The sequence below is a fragment of the Pezoporus wallicus genome, unplaced genomic scaffold, assembly GCF_028554395.1.
Source record: "Pezoporus wallicus isolate ANWC-B61680 ecotype Strahan unplaced genomic scaffold, APGP_CSIRO_Pwel_v1 contig_5485, whole genome shotgun sequence".
Classification (NCBI taxonomy): Eukaryota; Metazoa; Chordata; class Aves; order Psittaciformes; family Psittacidae; genus Pezoporus; species Pezoporus wallicus.
In genome coordinates, this window is record NW_026641550.1 from 657,908 (window position 1) to 671,209 (window position 13,302).

At 38.0% G+C, this 13,302-nt stretch overlaps 1 protein-coding gene across 1 annotated transcript in view; it reads left to right on the plus strand.

Moving 5' to 3' along the window:
- The window catches only part of LOC130607307 (collagen alpha-1(XV) chain-like), a 119,055-nt gene that overhangs the window by 37,676 nt on the left and 68,077 nt on the right, over positions 1 to 13,302 (plus strand). Inside the window, 7 exon segments of the mRNA XM_057424306.1 lie at positions 2,353 to 2,427; positions 2,818 to 2,913; positions 4,780 to 4,903; positions 5,693 to 5,811; positions 7,955 to 8,062; positions 8,784 to 8,810; positions 10,480 to 10,542. Coding sequence (XP_057280289.1) covers positions 2,353 to 2,427; positions 2,818 to 2,913; positions 4,780 to 4,903; positions 5,693 to 5,811; positions 7,955 to 8,062; positions 8,784 to 8,810; positions 10,480 to 10,542 — 612 coding nt within the window.

Here is a 13,302-nt window from a genome sequence, read left to right on the forward strand (position 1 = left end):
ACCTTGGTACCCCACCAGGAAAACATGCAATGATCAGCTGCTGAGACTATCACCAATAAGTCTGTAAGTACAGTGAGAAGAATGCATGGTAGGTTATACTCTAGGACATTTCCACTGAAATAGGCTGTCTGTATGCTATAGTGAGTATACATAAATTTCAGCTAGTATTCTGGTTGCTTCAACACTGTTAACTAGGAGGTGTACTCTACGTCTTGTGCCTTTATTTCTTCATTTATTATATGTCACATCTGATTTTGGGTAGAAAAAACAAATGGTTTGTTCCTCCTCAAGCTCTGTTTGTATGACAAGAATTGTTTGCGTCAATTGCCCAAAATAGAAACAATTCATAGCAGATAGTACAAATGGCTCTGAATGAATGTCAGTTACTGGTTTACTCCGGTTAATGGGAATTCATGTGTCTAAAGCTCTGTTTGCTAGACAGGAAAGGACATAATGGTTTATGTCATTCAGATTTTATGGCAACAAAAAGAAACTCTATCCCTGGTGCTTGAAAAGAAAAGTAGAAACCAGAAAACAACCAAATACAGCTGAAACAGTGATGAAGCCAGTTTCTGCAAACTGGCCTTAACAGGGAAAGAAGCAGCCGGCACAAGACTTGGAGGCGGAATCCAATACCTACTATCTACCATTCCTACTATGGCAAACTTGGCCATGACTTTTCTGGTTGGAGTAGTTGGCTAGCAGCAGCACTGGGGAAACAGTAGAGCTCTCCATTTTATTTCCTTCATCACCCAGAGCCACACTTTAGAGCAAGAGGAAAAATCTGTTCTCCAAATGCAATCTGCTCATACTGTATAATCACAGAATCACTTCCAAGACACTGCCTAAGTGTCTGGTTGTGCCTCTTTTCATGTATAATTTTTCAATGAACTGTTCTGTTAGTCTGACATTGTTCAAGGCCTGAGTTGCCCATTACTAAATTTTGAGACGGTTCAGTTCAACTGAGCTGTTATCTCAGATTCTCTGCAAACTCAGGATGCATGAACTGCATGAATTTCATGGTCTTTAAACATACATAAAGTAGAGGATCATTAAAGATAGAATCTCAGATTTTGCTAATTTCTGAAATATTCTAGAAGCTATCAGAAATGTTGCTTTAAAAGTACTTCCTTGCTTCTAATTCCTCAGTATTTTTAGGACAAGGAGAGAAGACTGCTGCAGAGGGGAAAGAGAGAGAAAAGTCAGACATAGCAGTGTAGATAAATGGCACCTTCCCCTCATCTGGATTTTGCATTTTTTGGTGGCATTAACAGCAAGGTTTTTCCCACTTCCCCAGCTGTTGCAGTTTTCCTTACCAAGACTCACGCTTTCTATGTCTTAGAGTGAGCACATATGCTGTGTGACTGTGGTAGTTACTCAGCAGACAGAGCATAACCGAGATATTTTTATATGGTGTAATTCATGGTTCTAGCTCCTTGAAGAGGAGTCAATGGACAGAGAAGTATTCTGTGTCTGTCTAGAGATAAAGATGAAATTTGTCAGCTTCTTCAGGCTCTTTTCTACAGAAAATATAAAACCACAGAAACAAAATATACAGTCAGCAAAACAGGAACAAGCGTGTCACATGTGTAAGTATGATGGCTCTTGATTTGAATATTCATCTTTCCATACTACGTGTGCACCATGCCTAACTCTGTAAGACCTCATAAGAAGGAAAACATCCCTCACGAGTTTCTTATGACACTCTGAGTCTGTGTAATCTAAGAAACAAGACTTAAATGTTTAAAATTAAATTGTTGCTGCACTTTCAGCATGTCAAATTGAGAAATATAATCTGAACTCTGAAAAAAAGTAACATTTGTTATCACAAAATACATCTCCTTTCTTTCTGCTTTGAAAAGCTTTAAGCTGGCTTCTCCCTGACCCACTCCATCACTTACAGGTATTTTCTTTTTCCATCATTCATGTTCATTTTCAGGGGTTTTCACATGCCATTTTTAGACCTGCAATGCACTTCTTAACTAGAAAAAGCAGACAGTTCTTTGCAGACTATAGAACATAATGTAGAACTAGATCTTTCAGGTGGGGCACTAATAATACAGCATAGCAATTGTATTGTCGTTGGGACATGATAGCCATTTTATTCTGGCAACTTCAATTTTTTTATACGTTTTGCAAAAGAAAACCATAAGAATATATTTAAATTTCTTTTAACTGAGTTTATTATCATAATAATTTATGCTTCACATCATTTTCCAAGCAAATCAGAACTGAGTCTGGGTTTTTTTGTTGACTTGTTTAATTCCCACCCCTCCACACACACAACCCCTCCACTTCACACGTCCTACTTCAAATATTACTTCCTTGAACTGTTTTTGTTGTTTCATGTAGGGCTCAATTCAACATCTGACAATCAAATCTGACCCAAGGGCTACTGAAGATCACTGTGAAGACGATGATCCTTACGTGAGTATTCTTATATTAGTTCTCCTCAGTGCCTCAGAGATTTCAAATTAATTTGCTATTAAACATTTTTCATAAGATTGAACATAGTATTTCTTCTTGAGAACATAATATCATGTGTAAAACTGTGTTTGTGAATCTCTTTTTTTGACCACACTCAAAAAGAATTGTTTTCTTTTTTCTGTAATGCCTTTCAGAAAATTAACTATGACTTATTTTTCCGAAGGGTGACTCATGAAATGTTGTAAGAACTGAAATAAGTTAACATTGTAATGACACTAAGGCTTCGCCAACTGAAAAGAAATAATCTGCATTGAAGTAGTTGATTCCTTGGAGATAATATTTTTTTTTCTGACTTTTATGAACTTGCTATCATGACTGGGTTTTGCACAGGCTTCAGGAGACAACAGTGGCAATGGCAGCATTCAAGAAGTTGGAGGTGTTTCGGAGACACAAGAAATCCTTGCACCTTCTCATCTCCCTATAACGGTAAATTTATTTATTTGCTTTACATTTCTGGCTTAATATTATTTTTTTGGATCATGAGGTCTGGATTTTGTCACTAGTTTTTTTGTATGTGGCTAGTTCCAAAGGCACCTATGAGAAAAACAGGCACCCAGCCATAAGAATGATTGCACCTTGCCAGATCAAAAATCTGGTATTTTTGACAACTCAACAGCCAGTACTTTAGGAAGAGTATAACAACAGATTAGGAACATAAATATGGCACTTACTGGGAATACTCTTTTACTCTGGAACAATTTACATCTCAACAAATGCTTGAGCCAGGAGCGTATCTGTGTTTGGTGGACCTCTGCTGAGTTTTTTGCCCTTGAATTTCATGCTTTGTTTTTTTTAACCCAAGGGAATTTTACCATTCTCATCTTCCTGCTGCAGGGTTCCTTAGCTTATTTAATGTTTGTGAAGGACTATCATCTTTTTCTTGCCCTTCTACGCATGTTAACTGCAGCTCTCATTTGGATGTTACTGTACTGGAGCACAGAGTAAATAATTGCTCTTTTCTCACCGCAACATTTGTGCTTTTAGAGATTCCTATCACATCATATTCTCTCTTACTTTTTGTGCTCAGCTGAAATTCCCAAAACATAGCCTCATACTAACACTTATAAGGAAAAAACTCTATCTCAGCCAAAACCAGCACATAAGAATGTTGATTCTCAGCATATCATTCACTGCTGCAGAGTAAAAAAGGTAGAAAATTTGTTTCAATAAGTGTTATTGTTAGATTACTAAAAAATGATTTACATGAACAGAGACCTGAAAGTGTAACAGCTATTGTTTATCATGACATACCACTCCCAGGGAGTAAAAATGTGACATTTTCCTTTGATTTTCCAAATATATACAATCAGTCTTGGATGCCAAAAATGTTATTTCAAGATCTGACAATGTCATGGTAATACATCGATGTCATGCCTGCTTCAGAAGACCTAGAAGTTGCTTATGATTAACTTGAATTCCATAATCAGGCTAGAATCAATGCCCAGAAGGAAAAATGTCACAGAAAATGATTACAGTATATAATAGATTATTCAAAAGGCCGTATCAACATGTCAATAAATAGTAACTGTTTCAACAAGCCTTAAATGCCAATTTTTAGATCATAATATGGTTCAACCCCAGGATGCTTGGTCCACTAAATCTGTTCAGGGTTACCATGACAACATAACCACTTCTAAATCTTATTTAGATGGCAAATGCAGGTTTGCATGATGTAATGTGATTACACTGGGACAGCACTTGACCAGGCCTCTAACCCTGGTAGGGAGTAAGCTTTTTGCATTCCTGCATGCAGCTGATACCAGATTATTTAAATGTCTGCCTCTTGCCCACCCACAGACAGCATGGGGAAGGGTGGGTACTAGCCAGCTCTAGGCTCTTAGACTTGAAGTGATAACATTATATTCCTTGTGAGTTATTCCCTCTCTATGTGTTTGACAGGTGTACATGACTTGGTTTGGAAAAGAGGAGTTCAAAAGTACTGTGCTAGGTTTCCTCAAGAACTTGACTAGATGTGTAGTGTGAAGAGGAAAAATGAAATAGAAGACAAAATAAATTAGAAACTTGGTAATGAAGGAGGGTGTATAATTGGCCATCAATAAACTTCAGGTTTTATGATAGCAATGACAGATAATATTTCTAAGGGCAGTAGAAGAGTAAGGACAGATAATGGCAAGATATTAAGTGGGACAGATATGGATTTCTGTTTTGCTTCATAAATGTAGTAGTTGTGATTACTATGCTTTGAGCAAGGTAATCTACAGATTCTTGCTTTAAAATATGTGATAAACCTGTTGTCTAAACAGTTCTTTGGGATTTTATGGTTTTCTTTAGCCTGAAGATACGTCAGCTGAGCCAGTGGAAGCCCCCCCAACTATATTGTCTTATTTGGAAGAAAATGATTTCTCCGGAAATCACAGATCAGAAGAAATCTCTGAAGCAGCAGTTAAAGAGCAAGGCACTACTTCATTTTCTTTGGGGGGTGGAGGGTGGTCATTTACATTCTAGATCTGAGTCTGGCATTTCCCTGTGTATGAAAAGCCAGTGCTATATTTTGGGTGATGACAGGAATCAAAAATCCTATGGTTTTGGACATCCTTTGTGTTAGAAAAGAACCGGCACATCAAACATTTGGTCTTTGAAACTGCAGTCTGTTAGGCTGCAATTTGTTAATAGCAGAAACAGTTAAGTGGTAGCAACAACCACTACTAGCCAACACATCCCCCATTTTTCACTCCATTTAGGTGCTTATCTCAGTCATTGTAGTTAAACATGCAAGGCAATGAGAGCACGGAATAATGCTCTGAGTAAGGCAATTTCAGAACATTCCTAGAAAACAGAAAGTAGAACTAGTTATTGTAAAAAGTCCAAAGACAATGTTCCTGTTTGAATTTTATACATACTTCGGATAGTACCTGTTGTACTCTTATTTTTATTGTTACAGAGATGAAAAATAGGCAACCATTAGACTGGAGCTTGAGTCAAATAAGATGATGCAATACAGTCTTTGTTCTTAAAATAAACATCTGTTTTATAATTTTATTCTCACTTTTTTTCTTTTTTTTCTTTTCCTTCTAAAATTTTCAGAGTTATTAGATGACTAATACTAATATTTGGAATATATTTTGGACATAATCAAAAAAATTTCTTTTTTTTCAATCAACTTGCAGGATCTGTGCTCTGATAGATAGCTCTGGGCTGGTTTATTTTGCTCTGTCTCTCATTAATAAGTGATTATTCTATTTAGATTCAGCTGTCATGGAAACTGAACAAGGCAACAATGAGTCCACCACTGTAACACAGAAAACCTTAAGAGAAGAAGATGGCTCTGGTGATAGTACTTTGCCAGGAGTAAGCAGAGAGGAGGTCTGTATAATGGGTTCATAATATGCCTTATATTTTTGTTCCAAGAGCAAGAAAACATATGAATTTTAAGTGCTTTTCTGAGGTGGTACCTTTATCTAGTCCATCTTAGAAGCATGCCAAACAGAAGCAACTTTTTAAATTCTTGGAATGCCCTTTCATGACATCAGACAATAACGCAGACGCTATGCAGAAGTTGGGATCTATAACCATTGAGATGGGCTTGAGATTTTTGACTAACAAACCAAAATTGTTCTTTCAGTTTTGCATTTCTTTATTTTGCATTTAAGAAACTGAGAAACACATAAAATAACCAACATAAATCCTTGCCTTAAAAGCCCATGGTTTTTGTACCTTAAAAGCAGGCAGCTTGGTCTTAGTAAATGCCTTGCAGGTGAAAGTGGTATATAAACAGATTTAAAATTAGGCCCTTTGAGTGCTCACTAAGTGCTTCTGTGTGAAGTACCAAGTGCATAAAAGCAGTTCATTATCACAGTGCTTCATTATCAGGTGGTCCAAACAGAAGTTAAACTCTAAAACACGCTAAACTCTGGAGGAATCCATGTCTAAAATGTGTATCAATGGATTTCCTAGTTGCCCACAGACTATCTTAAAATGCATAGTTTGTGCAAATTATCTCTTTATAAACCAAACCTTACTCAAGTTACCATCCAAGAGGCTGATCCTATATTCCATGTCTTGACAAGGGAAAGACCTCCTGGATTGCACTGGAGAAGTATCTGCAACTCCTAGTTATTTCTTTAAGAAGCAGGGTATGCTGACTACTGACAGCTGCACACATTTAACACCTAGAGAGGAAAAAATAAATCCACTGAAGAAGCAACCAACAGCTTTCCTGGCATTCACAGTAAAAAGATATTTTGATTAATAAAATATTAGACTGAACAACCTTTTTACTCCTAGTAGATGGCCTTATAAAGGAGCAAAGTTGAAGCAAGTCAGCAAAATTGTTTGACATTCTTGTATTACTCATGTCTGTATCAGAGCAGTTATATGAATAAATGTTGTTTACAGCCATGCCCAGCTTCTCTAGGCTGCCAGCACACTTTTTTAGCAGTACTCTAGAAAAGGCTGTATCTGGACATCTTTCACCTGTCAGAGATGCCTTCCAGAAATCCTGGATAGGCTGTCTTGTAAGTGTCCAAGCAGGAATTTCTTTCAGGATCGACCTATATCAACAATCCTGTTATCTCACTCAGCTTATGATCTTACACATATCTTAGTTATCTATGTTCTCTTCTAACATTTTTTCAGATGGGAAAAAAGATCTGTAATGGTAATAGATTAAATAACCTCTAGTCTTTGGGAACTTTCCTAGAAACAAAACCCAATAAGATCCTTAAAAAATCAGTTAATATCTCCTTTGCTGAAAGCTGTCATCCTACCTGACGCTTGGATATTCACTGTATTGCATGCCTCCTAGCTTCATTAGTTACTAAAGAAACTCAAAATATTTCATTGCTGCTGTAAAATGTGAGCAAATCCTAGTGCTTGTTTCAAGATATGATACAACGGTGACTTAAATGTTCCATCATCTATACTGGATTTTAATTTAAGTATGTATTAGAGTCTGAGCTTCGCAACTGAAAAGGTTTATTTTGTTCCTTAGACAATTTTTGCTCTTGCTGGTTGTCCATTTTTACTCTTTGCTATCAGTTTCCTCAGTTCCTCTTCTATAACTTTCTTTTTTAACCAAAATGGATATATAAAACTCTTTTGTTAGAGTTGTAGATCTCAGGGTACTTGTTTAAAGCATTCCTAAACATTCATTTTTAACATTCACGATTTTTTTTCCCAGACTGAGTTTGTGAAACTGGTCTTTTTCAAACCTACATTATTGATTCAGACTCTGCAGATCTGTGCAGATCTGAAGTTAGACCATGATCACTTGCATGTGGGTAACCAGCTCTTGTTTTTTTCCATCTCAGTGAGCAATTTATTTAAACTTGCATGAATGATCTCTAATGTGGACTGCCTTTGCTGAATGGAGTATGTTATCTGTATGGTGCCTAACAGGTTTCTGATTGCATTGAACAAAGCAGGAGCTCTAGGAGAGAGGGAAGAAAGGAAAAAAATGGGAAAAGCAATGCAACACATTTTTCATATTTCACATTGTATTGTGCAGGTCCAGAGAGGTCAGGCAGGATCTCCAGGAATGCCAGGAGAAGATGTGGAGAAAAAAGATCAAGGACCTCCTGGACCTCCAGGGAAACTTGGACAACATGGTCAGCCCGTGAGTATTTTCTGTCTATTGAAAGAATTCATGTATTTTAGAAAGGGTCGCTCATCACACATGCATAAAGGGCTGAAACTTCACAACTTCATACACAGTGTCTTACTTCTACAAGATGGGGTTTTAGAGCCACCAAATCAAATCAAGAAGTGTCGTATCTGCTTTGCAGATGTCTCAGCAGCTATAGAAGTGTTGATGAGAGACAATCATCAGAAAGCACAAGGCAAACAGCTGATGTGCTAATATTCATAGAGAAGTGCTCTTTCGGCAGCTTTTGCAGTACTGCACCACCCTCCCAGCTGTCATATTTGAACATGTTCAAAGCTACTGGGCTTCAGAACTCTCAAGCCTCCTTCAGTAGCTTCTGTATATCCAGGATGTTTCATATGTCATAGCTTTCTGAACCATCAGCACAAGATGTATACAGTAAAACATGGATATGCAAGGGGATTGGACTAGACGACCTTTGCAGGTCCCTTCCAACTCAAACCATTCTACGATTCCATGATAATTCTATAATGCTAAATCATATAGAATTATAAATCTGTATCATTCTAAACAGAGGTGAAAAACAGATCACACTGTGAGATAGTATTTCTTACGGTTCTGGTTTGTTTTGTTACTACATGACACATCAAGCTATAGTTCATTGTTTTTCTCTTTTGTTGCTTCTTTGTTACAATGATTTATCTACTTGTCTAACAAGGATGTTTTATTTTAGGGCACTCCTGGCAAAAACAGGTTACCCGTAAGTACTCTTTCATGCATATTTGGTTAACTGAAGAAAACAAAACAAAACATTTTTTATCAGAGACTCAGCTACATGGAAGCTTAAGCAGCAAAGTGCTTTCTTCATGTCCTCTCTTTAGATGGCAGCTCTGGTGCTGCAGTTGACTTCCTCAGGTTGCCTAGAGAGGGGGACCCAGGTTTCTAAGAGAAATTTATGATTTCCCAGTTACAAAGAAAGAGACATGGCATGCTATAAGCAGCTCTGCAAGAGTCCAGATCTGGTGAGTCTGGCTTGGTTTCAGACAGGAACTTCAAAAAAAAAGGGCAAACTCAGACCCAGACCTCTTCCAGGCCAAAAACAATGTTCTTCATTGACTCTTCAGACACACATGTTGCCGTATTGCATGCTCCTAACCTCAGCTGCTGTTAACTTTCCAGATGTACCTCTCAGCCCTCAAGTCTTATGCAGTAATTCAACTGCACTTTCCTGTCTCTGCAGTCCTCTATTTTACCCTTTCTTCTTTCACATTTGCTGTCATCTTCCTATAATGCTCCTTCCACCCCTCTCCAGGTGACTCCCATTCGTATGTCAGTTTACCACAAGCTGCTGACAGATTGCATATGCATCCTCCACAGTGAAGTATTGCCCAGCAACCCACACAATAACAAATTCATATTCTATAAATGTCTCAGCTGCTGTTTGTGCATCTGTCCTCTGCAGACGCTTGACTACCTGGTTTCTTTGTTTCCTTACTCTTTCCTGTTGCTGTCACTTCATGCATCTGTGTCCTAACTGAATTACAAATAGCACCACTTTATAATAGCACTGACTTTCAAGCTAGTGGAAGTTTCTAGCCAATGATCAGCCTCTATAGGAAGGGCGTGTGTGTTAAGGGTAGAACAGGTGAACATATATAGAAAGGTTATTTGGGATTAATTTGACTAGTGAGGTTTAGAATGGAAAATATGCTAAAATTGCTATGTAGTACCACACATTCCCTGTCATGAAGCATTCTACTTGGTAGGAGCTGGATATATTCAGGTGGGTCAAGGCAAAAAGGATTTCAGTAGAAGGTGGGAACAGGCTAATGCCAATGATATGATTTGATGCACTCAGGGCAGCAGTTCGCAGTAGTGGCAAATACTCTCTTTTGACCATCACTTCTGTATGAAATTAAAAGTAGGCTTCTTCCAAGTGACCATTTTCCCATAATTTGGAAGTTGTTAGGGAAGAGGAATTCTAGCCCAGAATTCACCTGCTGAAAGCATACTCAGCAACTTCAGAATAAATGAAGAGTTTCTTATCTCTTAGATAAGTAAATGGCTGAGAGACAGAAAATTTGAAGAGGACTTTTCAGACACCTGTCCCGATTTGTTCTAGTGGAGCATTATCGTTTTCAAAATATTTGTCATCAGATTTGTCTGGTTCACCTGTCAAATCCAAATGAAGACTGCCAAGTCTTTCCATCTGTATCCTCCAAACAGGCTTCGCTGCCGCTTTGTTGTGGGCAAAGCAGATTTGGTGAAGCACATTTTGCGCACTGCCGGCTGCAAAGGTGAAGGTCCCCTATCTCCTCCCACTGTGCAAAACAAGAGTTAGAATCTAGCACCCTTATGTCCAGCCTCTGCACAGTCTCTTCAACCTGCATAAACAATAATGTCTAATTTAAAAAATTACTTTCTTTTAGGGCAAAAATGGACTTCAGGGCTTGCCAGGTCTGAAAGGAAAAGCAGGCCTAAAAGGAGAAAAGGTATGTGTCCTGTTAATAACCAACAATCAATCAGATCCCATTTATGCTTGGACAAGTGATAATTTGGTACAGTTTGAGAGAAAGAATAATATTAATAGGGAATCACAGGAAGAATTCAAACATCTTGCTATTCACTCATGAATCTGCATGAAGGGTAGCCATAATAGAAACCATAAGGATTTTTCAAGAACATGAATAAACTTCAGCTGTAGAAAAAGTTGAGCTTTCACAGGGGAACTAAGGAATATATACGTAACACTTAATAAAGTCGATTGCTATATACAACTTCTCTGTGCAACTTACTCCACTGGCTAAGTGATTTAACAGAGGCAATATGATCATATTACTCTTATGAAATTAACATAATGAAAATAAGAGTTAAACCATCTGAAGTAAAAACTTGTATCACTTCCAGGATAAAGTGATTGATAATGGATTAATCTACCATTAAAGCACATGTTGTACACAAAAATTGGCATTCAGCCAGTAAGTCCAAGTGCTAAGTTAATAACTTGTTTCGTGCGTTTACCAAGCCAATTCAGGCTTCATAATGCCTCAGCACTGCCCATGTGTAGCGTTGTTTGTTAACTGTTCCCAGTATGCTACAAGAAGACCCTGTGCACGGGTTGTCTCTGTCACTGTAAATGCTCCGCCGCAGTGCTATTCCAGCAGGCTTTTAACTTTGAAATACTCATCATGCGGATGAGTTGCAGTATAGTTCTCATGTTATTTCATGAAAATTGCACCAAAACCCCATACTCAAAATATTAGCTTTAAACATAGCTGAAAGGACACCCGGGGTCAGGTACCTAAGTACTCTATAAACACAGCCAGTTTGTTCTACCTGACCTCAGGGCTAAAGAATAGTCCCCAGCTTTACTTTATTGATTAGAATAGGCATCAGAAGAAGAATGTTTTGGCAGCAGGAGAAGCAGCTTAGCCACAGTGAGCTAATATCTGGAAGCAAAAGACTCCTATAATTTATTCCTGATAACTTAGGTGACAATTTTAATAAAGACATCTTAAACTTTATTTTCCATTATTAAAACAGGATTAATATTTTCAAGAGATACTTCAAAGAGGTGTAGTAAACGTACTAAAAAAAAAAAATCAACATACTGAAAAGAACTAAGGAACACTGACAGCTTCATATGCAGAGCTTTTTCTTGGTTATATTTTAGCAGACCCAATTCCTGCAGCAGAAAGCAGGACAGCCAAGAAGACACACACCCTGGTCAGTGTGATTTCCTAGGACCTGTTATGTTTGTGGGGTGAGCAAAGCTTAAAGAGGTGATGTGTGCACACAAAAAAATTCAAACCAGTTATGCTCTCTAAAGACAGTCAGTTCTTTTTCAGCATAATAATACTTAAATTTGAGGAACAGTAGCAAGATCCACCTGCCCGTTTCTGGTTCTTCTAATTGAAAATGGAAAGGTGAGAATGAATGGGGTGCTACGTGTTAGTGCAGAGTGGGGACCTGGCCTGTCACTTTTTCACTGTGGTCCTTGTTGTCAAGGAACCAATAAATTGAGGCTAAATGAAAATTATTGTTCAAATTCAGTTAAAGCTCCACCAACATCAGCTACTCATTTTGGATGTCACGTGTAAGAGCAACTCGATCTAGTTGAAGATGTCCCTGCTCATAGCAGGGGGGTTGGACTTGATGACCTTTGAAGGTCACTTCCAATTTAAATTATTCTATGGATTTGTCACTACCACTTCTGATTCTTAAAATTTACGGCAAATGATCCAAAATGTGCAATCGCTCACTTAAAAAGGGAGGGCTCTCAACATCAAGGAGTTATTTTGGATAGTTTCCTGATCCAAGGGAAGACTGCAGGCCTGCTGCTCCAAGGAGAATCAACTTCTAATGGCTCTCCAGTGGGCCTTCATTTATAACCTAAGTTTTTGCAGGTTTTTGTCAGGGATTTGTCAGGAAGGATGACAGAGATACAGCGAGATGATATGGTCTTTGGAAATGGATACAATTAAGCTTCCAAGACATGACTGTGATCTAAATGGGAGGGATTTTTCTTCCTTGTAGTACACACATTTGGAAGAAATTGCATGAAAACAAGCACAAAATTCTAGCAGGAGCTAATGTAATATTCACTGAAAAAAAAAAAAAAGCAAAGGATATGTTAAAATGAATGAAAAGTATCTGTAAATGAGCATGCTGGCAGACAGTGAAAATAACCCGAAATTAACTAAACACATTCTCTGTGAATATGACTAAAGTATCACTATAGAAACCGTTTGACAAAGCCACAGGGAACAAAGAAATTAATGAATACATTTATCTAATGAATTCTCAAGTGTAAAGGGCAAGTGATCAAGAGGCAGGGAAAACTCAGTGTTTCCTGCTATGAACTGGACATACGCATTTAGAGAACATAAAGTGCTAATAAGTCCACATGACAAATTTGCAGGTCAGAGGGTAAAGCATAGATCAGTAGAGGCTGGCTAACAGTGTTAGTTATGCCTCTATGACTTCTACCCTGTTAAGAAAGCTCAGTGAAAACAGTCTGTTTTCACTGTTTTCTCTGCTCCTGGTGCAAAGTGAGAAAGAGGTCACACCTTACAGCTCTGCAGTGTCAATATGGAGGGCAACAATCTGTGCTATGTGAAAGCATTGGTAGAGGGAAAGCTGAGTTTTTCATTCCCAGTGTTGAGAGAAGCTTCGGGAATTGAGCAGTTACATCACTCTTTCTTTGCCTCTAAATGTACGTCTTTCCTGAAAACAGGATCACCATGTAGGAA